Source organism: Archocentrus centrarchus, chromosome 17 (assembly GCF_007364275.1).
Source record: "Archocentrus centrarchus isolate MPI-CPG fArcCen1 chromosome 17, fArcCen1, whole genome shotgun sequence".
NCBI classification, from domain to species: domain Eukaryota; kingdom Metazoa; phylum Chordata; class Actinopteri; order Cichliformes; family Cichlidae; genus Archocentrus; species Archocentrus centrarchus.
The window spans coordinates 17588231-17607403 of NC_044362.1; the positions used below are offsets into that span (position 1 = coordinate 17588231).

A 19173-nucleotide genomic window follows, 5' to 3' on the forward strand; every position below is an offset into this window, starting at 1 on the left:
ACCTCCTCACCAACTGTTGTCCAGGACAGCATCACTACACTGGCACTTGATTAGAGGCTGAAAAATAGCGGATTGTTTATCTACTTAAACAACAGAACACAGAGAAGATTGACAGGTTGGTTAAAAAGGGGATTCTTGTAATAAGTGATATCATAGTTTGGGTGATGTTTCTACCTGTTTCTACCTTTCTACCTGTTCTGAAAGGCCACAAAGGTTCAAACCCTGACACCACCTTTCATACACCTGGCCACTCTTTTAAGAGTCCATGAATGTCACGTTGTCAGATTCAGAAATGGGCGGATGATAAATTCAGCATGTCTGATCGAAATTTCTGGCACCTGTATAGTCATCCTTTCTTTTTTTCTCCTCTTATTGTCGTCTGTTCAGTGTCAAAAAAGCCTAAAAAAATATACCTCAGAAATTTAAAAAAAAGAAAAAAAAAACCCTGCCTGATGTTTATCCAAAAATAAATACGACCAGTCTTTTGTGTACTTTGTGGTATCCTGTGGACTGTCCTCTCTCCATAGAGACATCTCTGTCTTTTTGCTTGCAGGCTGACTGTGCAGCTCGCTGCTCCACAAGCTTGTGACTTCTCCCCAGCTATTCAGCCACTGTGGTTTCCTCTGCACCCTCGAGCTGTTAGAACCGCATGGGCTGAGCATGAGTTTGATTCAATCAAGGAGATATAGATTTTTTAAGACACCTTAAGAAAGACAGACAGCCAGGGGCTAATGTATTGCCTATTTTGAATAATGAATTATTTTAATGAAGGCTTTTAAATGGGAGTGCTCTGCGTTGGTGGCAGGGCGGTGCTCTGAATGGTCTTCTCCTCTGGCGCTGGCTGCCTCATTATCAGGCCAGCCCCTCAGGCCTCAAACTGGCCTGCTTAAGCCTCAGATGATGACGATAATTACCGTTATTAGGAGTAGCTGCAGGGGGAACTTGTTCTGAAAAACACCAAGCTGAGTTCTTGCCTTGCTTGCCACCACCGCCACTACCGCCGAATGAGAAACTGCCGATCGCTAGTGGAGAAAGCCGGAGAAGGGGAGAGACAGAGGGAGAGGAGAAAAAAGAGAGGAAGGGATGAGGGGAACGGCCACCAAATCCGCCTAATGTGACGCCTGTCAGCTCGTCTCCCACCAGCTGTCACCTCCCAAATGCACTGGGGTTCATTTTTTTAATTGACACCTCGCTTTCCTATTCCATTTCTATTTTTCGCCTCTCATTCTCCCTCCATCACTCCTTGCCAGCACCATCCACATCTCCTCATCTCTGTCTGTCCCTCCAGTATTTCTCTGGTGTTTTTCCTTGTCCTTTGTGTCCCCATCCCCCCACCCAGTGACAGATACAACACTTCAGCTCTGCCCCTTTTCTGCACATGATACTCGAGATGGCTGATAAAACATAAAGCTGTTTTAGAGGTACTTTATGACTATGCCCTTGTGTACTGAGGCTGTACAGCTTCCCATTATCAGGTGATGGAGAGAACATTTTGGGCCTGAGAAAGTTTCCCATGAGTTCATGGATAGTCACAAATCTAGCTTTGAGCTTAGACTGGAGAACATTTTAGGACTACTTAAAGTGGCACCAGGCAAGCACCCCTACTAACTGCTGCAAACACTGGATATGTTTCTGTTTGAATCAGGCTAATAGGCAGGTTTTGGTACTTACTAATTTGTAGTGGGAATGGCAACTGAATGTCACTTTTGAACCCTCTTAACAAGGGGGCCACATGAGTAGGTGGGACTGTTGTGGAGGGCCGCACCAATAAGCTGAACTCAGTATTAATTTTTTTATCCCTTTATAAGCTGATTGGTGTCCCAGTTACTGTATGTGGCCCCTTGGAAAAATTAATTGCCTACCCCTGCATTGCATTTAAAAGGAAAATAAATGAAACTAACACTAATATGAATAAAAAATAAAATGAAAACTAAAAAGGAATTTAAAAGCTAAAATGAAATGAGTCAATTCTGGAAACTAACTGGCAGTAAATTGAACTGAAAACAACAATTTTTAAGCTAAATAAAAATTAAAATACAATGAAAAATGCAAAACCACTTAATTGTTGCCTCTTAAGCTCTCTCTCATTTGAGTGAATGCCTGTCCTTTCAGTTTCTTTCAGCCCTCCTTCTTTGCCCTTTTTGCTTTACTCCAACAACATGGATCTTTTTCATTTGTCAGGTAGAGTTTCCATATTTGCTTCACTTCATTATATCCTCTTCCTGTTCCTGTTGTGGTTGTTCAGTTTAGCCTTGAAGATTTCAGACCCAATGGCAGAGAGAATTGCACAGTTAAAACAGGGCTTATAGGTAAGCATTGTGTCCTTATTTTATAGCCATTACACTGTGTAGTACTCATTTACTATTGCCCCTGAAAATAGCTCAATGTTTTCACGGCATGACTGTGAGCTATGATTAGTAATTTCATAATGATTGTCCTTTCTTTATTAAAGCCCAGATTCAATTCAGTAGAAATGACCACATATACAGTAAATTGGATTTAATGTAACATAATATTCATTCAGTGTTCTCAGTAATGATAATTGCATTGCTCAGTAGTTTACCTCAACTCTGTGGGTCAGTTTGAAAAATGTCACAATCCTGCGTTTTATGCTCATTGCTTTCCTGGTTCCAAGTAAAATGTGTTTGTAACACCGAGTACTGAAAAGTGTCGAGCTCTGAAAGCTGAGATCAGTGCTGTCGTGCCCAGCTGTAAAGATGAGATTGCGATTACCTGATCAGTGAGTTGACAGAAAATTCAATCAGTGAGTGTTGTGATGAATGCAGGGGTCAAATACTTACCAACATCACCCACCACAGTTCCCTGTTGCAAGGATGCCATTTTTTTTTTTTTTTTTTTTTTGTTTGACTGTCCAATAAAATATCTTTGAGTTTGCTGCTGTAGTTTTCCCAGAACAACAGGGCTTTAAACATTACAGAATAATATGGAAAGTTTACCCTTCCTCAGTTGAAACTGTGAGATATTTAGCTCACAGTATGAAATGCGTTGAGAAGAATTATCCTTTGAATTGCTGCGATATTAATTAAATTGAAAATCCAGTTGATTCGTTTGCAACCTTGGCTTCAACTGGTTTAAAAGACTCATTGCAATGCATTGAAAATTGAAATAACTGAAACAAATAAAAGAAAAACAGACAGTTTATTAAAACAGTGTATACTGGAATGGAGAAATATCTTTGGACCACATTTAAAGGGAGCTCCACGTCACAGTGTGATTGCAGGTCTTAAGGAGCACTAGAAAGAGGCTGACACATGTCGCCATCTCTGCTATTATGCAGTATTATTTTGAGCTGTTGAATTGTGGGTAATGTAGGTGCCATATTTTGACACTAAGGAAGAATGAATGGAATTTAAAATGTGTCCATTTAACTGTCCATTGTGAGTCAGACAATGTTATAGGTGTGCGGTGCTAAATCGGTGCAGTAATCTTTAAACAGCTTTCCATTATCTCATTGACAGAACATACGGAGCCTGAGAAAGTTCACGCATAAATCTCACATGCGGCATACCGAGCAGAGAGGACTAAAAGTAAAAATGGACTTTGAGGATTTAGAATATAAATATTTTCACAGCTGATATTTTGTTGAGATGTCTGATTGGTAAATTCATAATGATTGCCTTTTTCTTTATTAAAGCCCAAATCAAATTCAGGAGAAAGGATCACACAGCGCATGCCCTAAATTTGATGTAATGTAACATAATATTCATTTAGTGCTCTCGGTAATGATAATAGGATTGTGTAGAAATGCAGTTTAGCTCTACGTTGTGTCTGCATGAGGTACGACACAGTGCTGCCTCTTATGAAGACTGCATTATTGGGCTTGTATCAGATGCAGATGAGGGCAGGATGGTGAACTCCTTGAAGGAGTGGGGAGGGGGAGGATTTGTATTAGTGATACTTGTCATGTCTGCTGTAAATCACGCTGCTTTTTTCAGGTTCCTAGGTTGTTGTTGTTTTGTCTCAGAATGCTGTGTGGCAGGGATGAATGGTGGTGATGTTACATTATCATGTGGCTGTCGCTTTCACTCCTGCTGACTGGTCTGTGACAGGCCCACACACACACACACACACACACACACACACACACACACACACACACACACACACACACACACACACACACACACACACACACACACACACACACACGTCTGTGTCACGAGCAGGCCTGATTTATTAACTGCTGAAACCCAAGATGACGTTTGCCCACACAATCAATAGAGAACACAGCCACTGCCTGGTCCTCTCTGGGGTCATGTGATGTGGACAAGAGCTAGGCAAGATAGGACACACACACATACATACACTACAGGGCTGTGGAGTGTATTGCATTACTGTATTGATGGGAAATGGATCCAGTCCAGCGTTGGCTGCTAGCTGCCAGTCAGAGGCAAGAGGGCTAAACTTTCATCGTGGCTGTCAGGGACATCACTGCTGCCTTGTTTGATTGTAAATCTTCCTAATTGTGACAGAATACTTCGACATCATTAATTAAACATGTTTTCATTTAAAAGTGCTCGCAGGGCACCAGGCTGGGTGCTCGGGGTAGTCCAGCAATGTGCATAGCTGTGTATTTTTTTACTATGTGCGTCCCCATTATTAAGAGTGCTTACATTTGTTCACAAAAGTGTGTGTGTGTGTGTGTGTGTGTGTGTGTGTGTGTGTGTGTGTGAGTGTGTTCCTTGTACCTTGAGTCTCCCTGTATGAGTGGGTGGCTTAATCGTCATGTTTATTTACACTCCTGTTGTCTGCAAACAGCAGGCAGTGTAGCGATGGGCATGAGCCAGCTCTTAAGGAAATAAAACGGCATAAATTAATTCTGTCAATAAGCAAAACAAAGGCTTATTCTTAGAAGGCCATTCATCATATAGAAGTGGCTTGAGAATAGTTTGTGATGTGTATTCATTTTTTATGCCTTGCCTTTTTGGGTTTTTGGTGGCCCAAATCTCGGGGAAGGAATTAGACAAGAAGCACGCACAAAGGCAAGGAGAGAAGAAAAGAAGAGGAGGAAGGAGAGAGGGAGGGAGGGAGGAAGCGACAGAGAGGGGAATTGCGTCCTCTCATTGTTCAATTAAGTCTGTCGGTAATGATCAAGATGAGATGATGGCCATCTTCCTTTTATAGATACTAATCTGTGACTGTCCATGGAATAAGAGAATCGCATAGTGGTATGGTCTCTGCTCCTTTGTTGCTACAAGAGAAAGTGAAAAATCTGTTTAAAATGTTTTTGTTGTTGTTATGCAACTGTTAAGAGTGCGTGACTTATTTTAATAGAGGGCACTTGCCTTTGTCAGGTGATTACGTTAATGTATAGTCCGTGGCTGCAAAGTTCACAACGAGCACTTTGACTGGCATTGAGGTCTAATCGATTTCCTTGCTATTACTGAACAGAAATAAATAAAGCTGATGGCTGTGGTTCGGGTAATTATGCCACAGCACAGTGAATTGTTTGATTTTCCTTATTAATTGTATTTATTTAATCCATTTCATGCTTTTAGTTGTGCACTCGGGGACTTGGAGGGAATGAATAAATCACTCTTAGGCTCATTAGATTCCCCCTCTGGTAGGGATGTGCCACTATTTTGTCAGAATCAAATTGGCGAGTGTTATAATTTCCCGCTGGTGTGATTCACATGAAAAATATCCACATATTCATCTACCAGCACATGTGCACAAGCGCCCACACACACTCGCACACATGCGCCTGCTCCCCCATCTGAACTCCTGACCTTTTCCAGCCGTCTGATAGCCATTGACATTTGCCTCCTGAGCTGAGCTTGCTCACGTGTTGGAGCTGATGGGAATGGATGATGTTATTGCTGGGGAAGAAAAAGGGAGGGAAGGAAAAAAGTGGGGGGTAGGTGGGTGTGGGTGGGGGCAGTTGAAAAGAGGTGGACTGGGGTACACAAGCTCCCCACGCGGCTCCTGGAATCCATCTGGACCCCCTGCTCCCTGGAAAGGTCACAGGGCATCTCAGCCTTACATTCTCATTACAAAGGAGCCGTCGCTGTGACCTGAGACTGTTTAGCTACAATATGGCTTTCTCTGTCACACAGCCTGTCATATCCCCTCACTGCCTACAGCCATCATGGAAGGGATGTACAGTATGTAATGTAAGACCATCCTCCTGAAGCATTTTGATAGATGTGTGGATTAAAGTGTGTATGACAAATACTGTGGCAGCTTTGTCTTTGTCCTTGAAGACAGTGGATGGAACGAAGGGCTGCACCTGGTCGGCTGTTTTCAGCTGCTCGGCGAAAAGCAGGACGCTCTGCTTCTTTACCGAGGGAGCCTTCTGGTGGCAGAAAGAGGCAGGGCAATAAAGATTCATGCTCTGAAATTCAGGGTGAACGACTTAAGCAGAGTTTTTGTGCGAGCTGAGCCTGCGTTTGTGTCTGTGTGTGTTTGTGTGTGCACATTAGCCTGTTGTGATGTTGTATGTCATTTTTACATGTCCACCTCAGCAGGCCTGTCTTTGTTTTGTTTACACTTCACTCCCCACACCATGGGAGATGAGTGTCAGTCGAGAGCTGAGCGCCTGTAGGTATGAGAAGACTCAGTTTAGCTTCAAACACTGTCCAATGGCTGTGGCACCAGTGTTCAAGGTGTGGTGTTATTAGGCCATAACATGAGGCCATATACATAAAATATTAGACTTTTCTGCTGAACAAATAATTTCTTCACTGAATGATGAATTTTGAACTTTTTAAAATGATCTCATTAACGTACTCAGCATTTTTAATTTCTGTGTGTAAATCTGGCATTGGAACAATTTTATTTAACTGGAATTCTGCCAGGTATTTTTACAGACTGATTATTATTTTGTTTTTCTGTTTAGACATTAACAAAATAATAAAGCCCTCAGCTATTGAGCATACGGAGAGAAATGAAACATGAACTGGAGCCCGTGTGATTGATATGAAATGATAAAATGATAGTCAAAATCGATGAAACGATAGTTTTATGGTCTTGCTCAGCTGCCAGCCTGTGTAAGGCTGCAGGTTTTTATGGCGTAGACTTGAACTATTTTAATGATGCCTGTATTTCAGGGTGTCTACTCAGTAAAATGGGAGAATACTTAAGACTCCTTTTCAGGCACTGTAAAATTTTTATGCCTCGGTCATTTTGGAACATCCATGCAGATCGGCCCGTATTACGTCATTGCTCTCATGCCCTCTCCTTCTGTCCTCCACAGTGCTCAGTATTCGAGGTGCCCAGGAGGAGGAGCCTCCAGATCCCCAGCTGATGCGACTGGATAACATGCTGCTGGCAGAGGGCGTGGCCGGACCGGAGAAAGGCGGCGGGTCGGCAGCTGCAGCCGCCGCCGCGGCGGCCACTGGCGGCATTGGCGCAGACAACTCAGCAGAGCACTCTGACTATCGGGCCAAGCTGTCTCAGATCCGGCAAATTTACCACACAGAGTTGGAGAAGTATGAGCAGGTGGGGAAAAGGAAACTCATTCTTTATTACATGCTGCTCTAAAACACTTTCAGCATCTTCTCTGCTATCATAGATCATGGATTTAGCTCAGTTCCTCTGTGTGCAAAAGATATTTATATTGCTGTTTAATTTTAGTATGATGTGAGTACATACAGCACTTTGCTCAACAAAAGACACATAAACATAACCCCCTTTAAAAAGATGATGGCCATGAGTTCAGTCAACAGTATGAACCTTTTTTTTCTTGGATTTTATAAATAAGAGGAGGAATCATGTGTGCAAATTCATGATTTCAGTACAGAAAAGTTCATATGAAAATTTTCTCTTCTTCTGTCTAATTTTTTAACTTTAGCAAAAATGTGATTTTTCTATTTTTTGGTGTTAAATGTTTAAAAACAGGTAAAAAGTTCAATTTTCCTCTTGGTAGATAGTAAATCTGAATAAAATCAAAAGTGCATTTTGCAGGAATTATTAACATAAATTTGAGCAATGCCAAAAATTGATAAGGACAAAGGATCTTACCTTTCTGCTGATATGATTTCACACACTTTTTTGTTACATTGTGGATCTGGCTTTTTGTTTTAGCATCCTGTCCAGAGCTTTTTTTTCTTGCCCTTTGCATGCTGGGAATGGCTCCATCCTGTCAGCCTAAACAGGAATAAGCTAGTGAAGAGTGGATGGGATATTTTCCCGTGGATGTTTAACTCATTTTCTCAGTATAAAAGTATAATGTTCTTGAAATCAGCACTCACAGGACAGACAAGCCAAGCTTTCAGAGATGCTATCTTCAGTAGGCAAGCAGCCATTATATCAGTCACACACCAGCTCTTTTCCAAAGACTGTAACATCTTGTCATTCCCGTGGAAGTCAAAGCGTTCTGGGTTTGTCATCTTCTCAGAGGAAGGCTAGTCATCGCTAACTGTCAAAGTCAATATACACCTGAGCATTTTTGTGTCACCACGCTATGTACACCTCACGTGGTATGAGTGAGTAGTGTCTAGCGTGAGTGTGTGCAAGCAGAACGGCTGCTCAGTGCATCACTTTGACTGACGTAACCCTGGTGTTGACAAGCAACAGACACCTTGACTCTGAATGCAGTCATATCCAGTGACTGATTCAGACACAGAGAGAACGAGGTAGACGGAAAGATGGAGTGAAAAGAGAGGGAGACAGTTTAAACCTCTTGAACATGAACGGGACTGAAAGCCTGCTGTCATTTTAGATTTCTCTTCACTTGTCACATTTTCTCTGCTATTGAAGAGAAGTCTTTTTAATATTCAGAGCACTGCAAGTCTCGCTGCCTCCACTGTACGGCTCCGCTGCCACATTTGTTTGGCTTGAAACATCGCTGTGTGTCTGCTGCTTTAATTTAGACTATTCTTATTACCTCTAACACTACTGCTGTTACACTGTCAGCACTGCTTGTGCCAAGGCCTACCGGTGAAGATGCAGGCTCACCAGAATCCAATTTCATCCTTTTGTTCTGTCTGAAGCTGTCGAGCCTCTGCGATAGTTATTCTTTTTATGAATCCTGTCTGTCTGTGCATCCAGGCGTGCAATGAGTTCACCACCCATGTGATGAACCTGCTGAGGGAGCAGTCTCGAACACGACCCATCTCGCCCAAAGAGATCGAGCGCATGGTCAGCATCATTCACCGCAAGTTCAGCTCCATTCAGATGCAGCTGAAACAGAGCACCTGTGAGGCTGTTATGATCCTGCGCTCACGCTTTCTTGATGCCAGGTGTGTGTATATGGGTGTGGGTGTGTGTGGGTGTCGTTGCTACCAGGCCCAACTAAACCTTATTCAGATGTGTTTGGGTTCATATTTATATTTGACTTTAAGGCACTTTTTTGTTATTATTTCATTTTACTATGCATGATTTTGTTATTACCATTATTTATAACCTGCCTTAATTAAATGATGGTCCACGGGGGGAATTATTTTTAAGTTATTTCCATTCTGTGTCTGTGTTTTTTCTGATCAGACGAAAAAGGAGGAACTTCAACAAACAGGCGACAGAGATCCTAAACGAGTATTTTTACTCCCATCTCAGTAACCCCTATCCCAGCGAGGAGGCCAAAGAAGAACTGGCCAAAAAGTGTGGCATCACAGTGTCACAGGTAAGACAGAACAAATTAAGACAATTAGACCGATGAACGTGTTTTTCCAAAATAGTCCAATCATTTCAAATCAGCAGTCCGGGCCCTGTAAGCCTGGAGTTACCACTGGAAACACTGTTGTCAGTAGATGCCAATGCTAGCAGTACCTTTCCAGTAGCTTTTGAGAGTCACTTGATGCTTAAAGGCAGGACTGAATAGTAATACAGACTTTTAAAAAATCTCTCATTAAATAAATACCAATAATAAAGATGATAAAAAAGCTTGTCTGAACAGGACTAAATGATCTCAGAGGAAATAGTAAACAAATTCCAACAACATGCAGAGCATGATAAGAAATGAACATAGTAAGTGGATCATTTACCTCCTTTTCATCAACATGGTACGGGTGATGATGCAAGTGCAGAGCCAGTTCTGCTTTGGTCTGCTTTCTTCAAGACCCAGTCAGCTTTTCAACAGGTCTGACAATCAAACAGTACTTTGTGTTACGTAGCAGAAACTGGGACCGTTCCTATGGCAGTAAACTCCATAGAAACTGCCTATGCAAATTACTGGTAAATTTCTTATGATTGCTCCAACTTTGCGCCCTGCAGTTTTGTGGTGCCATGCCTTTGTCATCTTTTTTGCACCAATACAAGACTATTTTTCTGTGGAAATGCACAGAATGGGATCTAAGTTAGGTGCTGGCACCGCTTCAGTGGAAGAGGTAACAGTCATTTGCAGACCAGCTGCAGGAATACTTTAAAGCTAGTCATGGACAGCACTACAGGAATACTGCTGTAAGTTTAGATTGTTTGGATTGGATGATTGCTGGTTGAAGAATGGGATGCCATCCCACAGCAGTGTGTGACCAACCTGGTGACCAGCATGAGGAGGTGCCAGGTTGTGTATGGTTCTTCCACATGCTACTGAGAGCCCTGTTTGTTAAATGAATACATTGTTAAATTGCCAATATGTCTTGTTTCTTCAGACTTCAATCATCCAATCCAATAAACGACCCCAAACGAGTCAATAGCAGGATAAGCTGTTTGGCATTGGCAGAGAAGATTTGGCAAGTTTTTCATGGGCGCAACCCACATACTCAACTCTGCTGCTCAACCCACAAATGCATTTTCCTTACAAATGTGGCACCATGTAAGGGGAAATGAACAGGTATAAAATTTATTGCCAAGAAGCACTGTTGCAACAAAGACATAATCAACCAAACACAAATTCCTAAACTTTTTGTGCTAAGTGTATGTCCATAGTGTTGAGTTGAACTGCAGTATAAGAATTAAAGTTATAATTCCATATTGCTCTAATCCATGACAGTGAAAATATTTACAAGCAGCACAACATGTTTTGCAAAAAATAACTCAGACTTTATTAAGACGGCAGGAGTGTCATCATAGATTCACTTTTATTAATCTCGCTGCCATCTTGACAGGTATCAAACTGGTTTGGGAACAAGAGGATCCGATACAAGAAAAACATCAGCAAGTTCCAAGAAGAGGCCAACATGTATGCAGCGAGGACTGCAGTCAATGCAACCAGCGTGTCCGCTCACGGCAGCCAGGCCAACTCCCCATCTACTCCCAATTCAGCAGGTGAGCTGCAGGTTGTGATTAAAGGTCGCTGGGTTATATTGAAAGGTGTTCTATTGATAGAAGCAATATCAATAATTGTTGTTTACCAGAGCAGATAGAAGCATAAGATGGAGCGCATTAACGCTCTCATACCAAAGCCACAACTCACGAATTCAGTCTCTGGTGCTGTTTCATATAGACTAACAGAATGCTCTCCTTAATTAACCCAGTAATATACTTTGGCTTTCTTGCTCTTCTTCTTCCATTTTTCCTCTTTCTTTTCTGCCTTTGTTATCTTCTTCTCTCATTCTCTCTCTTTCTCTCTCTCTCCTTCTGTTATTGACCTCTTGGTCTTGTGGACGTTAATTTTTCCTGCCTCTTGTCCGGTTGACCTCATGTATGCCATTAAGCTGCTCAGAGGGCAAGTGGAGTCTTTTGTCATATAGAGACGTTGCGACTGTATTGGATTAGGACCGGGTGTTGAAATCAAGTTACGCGATGGTCTCTTTACATCTGGGGAGCTGGGGTCCATTAAAGGACGAAGACGATTCTTTGGGTCTTCCTGCAGATCAATTACTACTTCCTTAATGAAACACTAGCAGCATGGACATGTAACAGTAATATGATCCATGAGGCTTGTTTTAATTGGATCTTAAACAGTTTTACGATGAGAACCTGTCGGATTGTTCTTGATTCAGTGCGTCTGCTGTATGCAAGTTTGTAGAAAAAAAGTCTCTTTCATAATGCCTGCTACCCTCTCAAACTAACCCATTCAATGCCCTTGTGCTTATGCATGATTTCATTTTAACTCCTTTTTCTGTCCCTCTCTTCTTCCCTGTTACTATCTTCTTTCTTCTGATCCTGTCTGTGTATCTTTCTTCTTCTCTGCCTCTGTGTATTCTCAGGTTCTGCTGGCTCTTTTAACATGTCAAACTCCGGAGACTTGTTCATGAGTGTGCAGTCCCTCAATGGGGACTCGTACCAAGGGGGGCAGGTTGGGGCCAACATACAATCCCAGGTAGGCGCCTCTCCAAGTTTAGCATCCCACATGATCGGAAACTGGCAACTTCTTGAGATCATTTGTGATATGGTTGAAGCACTGACCAGTCTGGGGAGTTTAGACGCCCAGAGTAACTTGACCTACACAATGAAATGGAGGTTATACTTAGCCTGAAGCATTACATTAATGTAGAAACCATTGTCAAGCCACAGTTGAGTAGACGACTGCAGACAGTTTTGGAAACGGTGCAACACTCATCAGCACCTCTGACAAGAGTTCACATAGCCACTGGTGCACTTTGTAGCTCCCTGACCTTGCCCCAGTGGACAGTTATGACCAACGCAGTGTTACAACTCTCACCACGGATTAAGGAATCACCACCCGCAGTGAAGGTCTCATTTGGTTTTAGTGCTTTTGGCATCACTTCCTTCTCCCTTCGTTTCTCCTTTTCTATTCAGATCAGCTCGCTAAATGCTTTAGGTCGTTCATGAATATGCAAAAAGGGACGGCTCTTATCGTAGATAAAAAGGTCTTCGGGGTTTGCCCTTAATTATTGAAACCAATGTTACTTTAAAGGGTTTATTTCTCTGATCACGAATGAGTGACCTCGCTCAAAGATTTACGAGTACACAAATGCACAAGTACGAAGCAAAAATTTGACTACATTTATCTTGTTGGTAGAGCAGTCAGATTTGTTGTGAAATTCATACTGAGGGTGTGTTTCTGGGCAAAAGAAGGCAAAAGATGCAAAGTGGACTTTGGGGAATCCACGAAGAACGTGATGAAATGCTAACAGTACAACAAAACCTCCGTTACACCAAGGTTTATTTGGCAGCAGATGATATTGTGGCACTTCATCCCAGAGTTGGCTTCAGTTTCATGAGTAAAAAAAACAAAATGTCGGAACATGAGATTTTGCTGTGTTATTCAACAAGAACAACAAAAACGTCGATAATTAGCTATCCTGTATTTACTCGTGTTTTTGTCCTTTTGCAGCGTCTGTTATCGAGCTTGTAATAGCGGCCAAATTATTCTGATTCGCTGTTTGCAACCTTTTCCTGTTTATGATACCCTTTTACTATCAGACTGACCTTTCCTTGTGCATTACTGTCTTTGTTATCCAGAGCTTTTGTCTTACTGGTCCTTTTGTCTCTGTCCCCGCTGTTCCAGGTGGATACCCTTCGCCATGTTATCAGCCAGACCGGAGGATACAGTGACAGCCTCGCAGCCAGCCAGATGTACAGTCCACAGGGCATCAACGTAAGACCTGTAAACAATCTCCTTCTGTCCTTATCAGTGCTTCTTTGCTCTTTTACTTTGCAGTGATTCCCAAGCTGCAGAATGTTCATGATATCGTCTAAATCTGTATGCACACTAAAATGCCACTTAGCAGACTTTGCCAGGGTTGGGCTGTTGTCCAGCCATTTGCGACCCCCTCCTCTGCCCCAGTCATGCCCTAGGTGGCAGGCAACGAGGCAGCTACCAGGCTGAGTAGCTGGACATGCTCCTAGCCTGTCGGAGGATATTAGTGTTAGCAAGGCACCTGCAGTCGACAGAAACAAGGACACAGGTGTCATCCTCCCACCAGACGCTGCTCTGTCACTGGCACCATAGGACAAGTCATACTTACTTCCCCCTCCAAAACTGGCTTCACAAAAAAAAAAAAAAAAAGTTCCCAGTTTCTACTAATTCTTAAAATAACTCGTTAAGCACCCTGTCAAAGGCTCGGCCAGTTGTCTCGGTCTCCTTGCTGGGCCGGGCAGGGCGGGACAGGCAGCACTGGAGGCGGTGTGTTAGCATGTAGATCCACAGCGACAGGCCGAGCGGGGCTGAACAGAATCAATACGACAGTCACAGGGACAGAAAGAGCGAGGCTTTGGGCTAACAGTCCAAGCACATTGGTCAGATCATTCATCCTCAGGAACAGCAGCACTGACAGCCAAGCCTGCAACACCCCTCGTGCTAAAATAAGAATGGGAATGCATCCAGCGTGCTACAGCATGCAACAGGCTCATTGGAAATGTGCTGTAATTTAGACTAATACATAAAAACAATACATAAAACGCAACAAATTACCCAAATTATGAATCTTTGACCTCAGTCTGTGATTCAAATGTACACCTAATTTTGCTTCTTTCTTTTTCTTATTAATTTTTCTTTTTTGTTTAGAAAAAAATACTTTTTCAAGTGCTTAAATATGAAGTACACATTCACCTCTAAATGCTTTTTTCTTTTATCTTTATCAGTCTTTGAGGACTTTTTTGAACATAGAATATCAAATGATCCTCTGGGTTCCCCCAGATATTTATTAATTCAGAGAAACCGATGTTTAGTATCATGACCGCAATGTAATTGTCGTACAAGATTGAGCGGTTAGACTGTAGCTGCCATAAATGACTCCATTAATAAATTAGAATTGGAAACCCAACGATTCATTCAGTTTTTAAGTGCTCATGTTGTCAAGACAAAAAAAACTCAAATGAGCCACCCTGCAAAATTCAAGCTGCTGTAATTGATATATTACAAATACTTAAAACTAATTGTAACTGTTTATTGTGAAATAGATCATAAATTCAGCCTTTGAAAGCTTTAGAAAAGCATAAAAACAACTATCTTGGACATTAGTAACAATGTGAGTCTCTTTTACAGTTTTACTAACAAAAACACTTTAAACAAAAATTGCAGTGTTTTACTAAAAGCTTGTGAATGAAGTCTTGCATCTATTTAGCCTGAGTGATTTTTTTTTTCTTTTTATTCTTTCTAAGATTTACTGACTGAACTCTCGTGGTTCACCTCTCTTTCTTTATCCTTGAACAGCAATTACAGCCCCTCAAATTGCTAGTGGGTGTCGACTTTCTCTGAGACTGGAAATGCAATTTTTTTTTTTTCTCATTCTTTCTTTTTTTCCCTCCTTGCTTCTGAATAAGATGACAGACGGTCTTTACACAAAATAACAGGGTTTGGAAATAAGAGGCTGCCAAAGCACATTCCCAGCACTCACTAATAGCGTCGAAATTGCAATTAATGGTCTTTAGTCAACCTTTTATGATGATTTGAGAAGGCTTCCATTTTAAAGAGCTTTTTTTTTTTATTGTGATAATTTATTCTTTTATCAGCCACCTCAGGGGTATATTCTGAGATATATGAAAGGTCTGTGTATTCCATGTATAATCTTTGCTGTTTATCTCACATGGTGTCACCCATGTGGATGTCCAAATGAAAGAAGTGGCACAATAATTTATTTATTTTTTCTGAAGGCAGTGTTTGACAGCTTTTAGTGCTCTCATTTCGAGTTTTTGGGGAGAGACATCACTGCTTTTGAGGAAGACTTTTATATTTGCATTTAAGTTTAGGATTTACCTGCTATTATACCTACTCAGAACACCTTGTCTTGTAAATTGAAGAATGTGTTTCAATATTTATCCAATGCATTACATACAGTAAATTTCTTTTTATTGGCTGGCATAATTCTACATTTGTTATCGGTAAATGTAAATATTATATAGTGTCATTTATATTATAGGTTGCTCAAATAGGAGGAAAACAGTGCTTTTGTTGGGCTCTATATTTTGCTGCTGTAGATGAATATGTCCATGGGGCTCGGGTGAGTCTTGACAGCACACTGTAAAAAGGTTTTTTTACAGTATGAACTGGATCCTGGAATTAAAATCTGACTTTTATTGGTAGTCTCCTCTGCCATTGGTCAGTGTTTCTCATGCAGCCTTTCCTCTGAAATTGGAATTACAGTCATGACTCAATTATATTTACAGTAATATACTGTATACACCTATTACAGTATTTTCCTGTAGGTACCACAGTATAATATTGTTCAAATTAGAGATATCAGTTACAGTGCAGTAGTATGGTGTATGTGGGACTGACTTAATAAAACTAGGGTGCAGTGAACTGAAAGTTTATCATAATGAAGGCACATTATTTTAATTTTTAAAGCAAAATCTCAGTAAATCCTCTTATTGTCTCTCAGTTTGAGAGTTCAGTGAGTGGATTTATACCACTGTTTTTTCAGGCCATTTAGTTCAGCATAAAGACTGTAAACAGGGGAAAATAATCCAGCCTCGCTCTGACAGGAGTCTGCAAAGCTCGTTAAGTAAGGCATTATAACATATTCATCAGTACAAAAAGTGAAGTGTGACCAGTGTTGTCACTGTGCACATTTTGGTTTTAAACAAGAAGGATGTAATGTGTTAGTAAGCAGCAAGTACGCCAATATGCAGATTTGTTTTATTATATTTGAACAGAGCCAGCCAAGCTAAACACCTCCAGGCTCCAGCTTCACATTTTGCGTGAATGCATGAGGGTGATATCAAACTCTTCCTCTAACTCTCATCCAGAATGTAAATAGGAGAAGAGTTTTTTTTATTAAGGATTGTGTTATTCTGTCAAAAGATAAAGTATATTTTTTAAGTCAGCATTGTTCTAAAAGGCCATGCACACATTTGTTTGGGAATATTTTCAAATGTGTACTACATATTTGAAGTGTTGTGTGTTTCTACAGTTTGGCTCACGATGTTTTAAAAGGTTTAGTGAAACAACAAAGCTGGATGGCAGATGGTAATAGGTTAATTTTTGGTTTTGATTAGCTGACAAGAAAAATACGTGGTGTATATATGCACCTGTATATTAAGGCTGAGCAGTTAATCATAGTTTATTTTCAATTAAACATTTGGCTTCCAAAGATTATGAAAACAATAATTGAGAAAAAAAAAGTATTATTTTGCTGAGTTCCCCTTTGTAATATTGCTCCCATTCTGTCTTTATTTATAAATCTAGAGCAACTCCAGTCTGGCACAGGTTTTTATTTCATTTCATATTTACTTTCTTTTCTTTTCTTTGTTTTAATTTTAATGATTTGATTTGGAAGTTAGAAGAAATCCACAACTGAGCTGCCCATCCTCAGTATGAATAATATAATGCTCACTCTGTTCTTAAAGACATTTCATATCATATAACTTTGTTTTGTTGTGTCTTTACAGACAAATGGTGGCTGGCAAGATGCTCCGACTCCTTCGTCAGTGACATCGCCCACAGAAGGACCCGGAAGTGTTCATTCAGATACTTCCAACTGAATATATCCATCTCTACACTCCATCCACAAAAAAACAAACAAAAAAAACCATGAACTGACGTTGCTATTCACAGTATTATGAAAAAAAGGAATTCACTGCCCCACAGTTTGGCGAGGTAGTGTGAAATCCTAACCAGAAAAATTAAATAATATTTCCTCTGCTCATAACGTTGGACTTTTGGGATACAAACAAAAAGTTTCACAATAAAAGGAAAAAAAAAATCAAAAACGATATTGCAATCAATGGAGATGTTTGTACAGATTTCACATTATAATCAGAGGGCTGGGGTTCCTTATTCACTCGTAATGTTTTCGCTCATTATGATGATAAGATAAAGTAAAGAAATAAAATCATTGGTTTTAACTGAAAATACATCATTCTACCTCTCAGCCACTAAAAAAAAAGTAGAAAAATGTCAGTGACCATTATTTGTTTTGTAAAAATGAAACTTTTGTCTTTGCGAGCAAGAGGCACATCTTCTTACTTACATTTTGTTGTCTCTCACCTATTCTATGGTACGCCATTTAGACTTAAATATTGCTCAGTTGTTTACAATGTGTGCTTGATAAAAAAAAGTATGTTCATCTTCCCCTCTGTCTCCGACGAGTCAAAACCAAGTTCTGTCAGGAGATTTTTACCTCTAAGGTAACCCTGTGAAGTATGTTATCTGTAAAACAATAAATAAATACCTGTCATCAAATCAGACAAGCTTGACATTATTCATTAAGATGCATTAACCTGGACAGTTTTACACAGTGTTGGCTTTGGTTCTGCAGTTATTGGTAGTGGCGGTTACAGAAATGACAGATTTAACATGAAAAGTAGGAATTGTGTCTTTCTCTTGAAAACCATCTGAACTCTAATTTATTGCTGCGAATTATGATCACTCCAAAACAAATGCATAAAAAGCATTTCCTTTCCTGCTCAGTTATTTCGCTGTTTTTTGGTTTGTTTGTTTGTTTTTTTTTGTTACTCTGTTACTAATCCTGACCAGCTGAAAGAGATATTGCTTTCGCAAAAGTTTGTCAGAGACGTGCGTAACTCGGTTTGTTACAATCCACTTAAACGGGGAAGTCGTTATGATAATAGGGTTTTACATGCTCGCACAGTGGATCTTTGCTCCTGACGCTGCGGCGCAGGCCCACAGAGGCCACTGGTCACCGTCATGGCGGAAGAAGCACGTGGATGAACTGCAGCTCAGCTGAGGACAGTTTTGATGTGGAAGTGATGTTGCACATTTTGTTGAAATGTGTCCTTGTTAGGATGTTGATTTACATATAACGCAGTACATTATTCCACAGCAACTGCTTTAGTAACCCTAGAATTGACACCGAAACAAATATAAATGTTTAAATTCATGCTTGCCTCCGTGCCATCAGGCTGGTTTCTTTTTTTCAGTATCAAAGATTTACAAGAAAACATTAGCCATGAAGTACTAAAGAAGGGATGAGTCATTCTGTCAAATAATGTGTTTTGCTGAGCAGTCTAACTTTGTTTATAGACACTTTTTATGTTGTGTGGCCTATTTGTTTGTACTTGTATATTTTTTTTTTATGGTATGCTTAATGTAGGCTCCTTTTTTTTTTCTTATTCTTGTGAATTAGCTCATGGGTTTTCAACATGTGTTTATGTGCACCATTGCTTGACTTGCTTTGTTGGAAAGGGTTTTCAACACATTAAAATGATATGTAATACAGAGCATTCACACACCAGCATTTTTATTATTGTGGAGTTTACGAGGCAGCGACAACTCTGTGCTTTGCTCACCATCACACGGGGGCATCAGTGGCACGATGGTAATCACAGTCACTGCTGTGATAACTGAAAGTCGACCAAGGTCAGTGAGCCAGCAGATGCCCCCCCCCCCCCCCCCCCCCCCCCCCTTTAATGGTTCCGCAGCCCCTTGCCATTCAAGATGGCACTTATCCAACATATTCAACA

At 40.8% G+C, this 19173-nt stretch overlaps 1 protein-coding gene across 2 annotated transcripts in view; it reads left to right on the forward strand.

The window, feature by feature from the left end:
- The window catches only part of pbx1a (pre-B-cell leukemia homeobox 1a), a 51162-nt gene extending 32232 nt beyond the window's left edge, over positions 1-18930 (forward strand). Inside the window, exons 3-9 of one of the 2 annotated variants that reach the window (XM_030752137.1) lie at positions 7217-7461; positions 9013-9203; positions 9448-9583; positions 11007-11166; positions 12051-12163; positions 13316-13405; positions 17140-17932. In XM_030752137.1, coding sequence (XP_030607997.1) covers positions 7217-7461; positions 9013-9203; positions 9448-9583; positions 11007-11166; positions 12051-12163; positions 13316-13405; positions 17140-17232 — 1028 coding nt within the window. In that variant the 3' untranslated portion in view covers positions 17233-17932. Of the gene's footprint in view, positions 1-7216; positions 7462-9012; positions 9204-9447; positions 9584-11006; positions 11167-12050; positions 12164-13315; positions 13406-17139 lie in introns of both variants that reach the window. The other variant, XM_030752138.1, reaches the window with a different exon arrangement.
- The last annotated feature ends 243 nt before the right edge of the window (positions 18931-19173 follow it).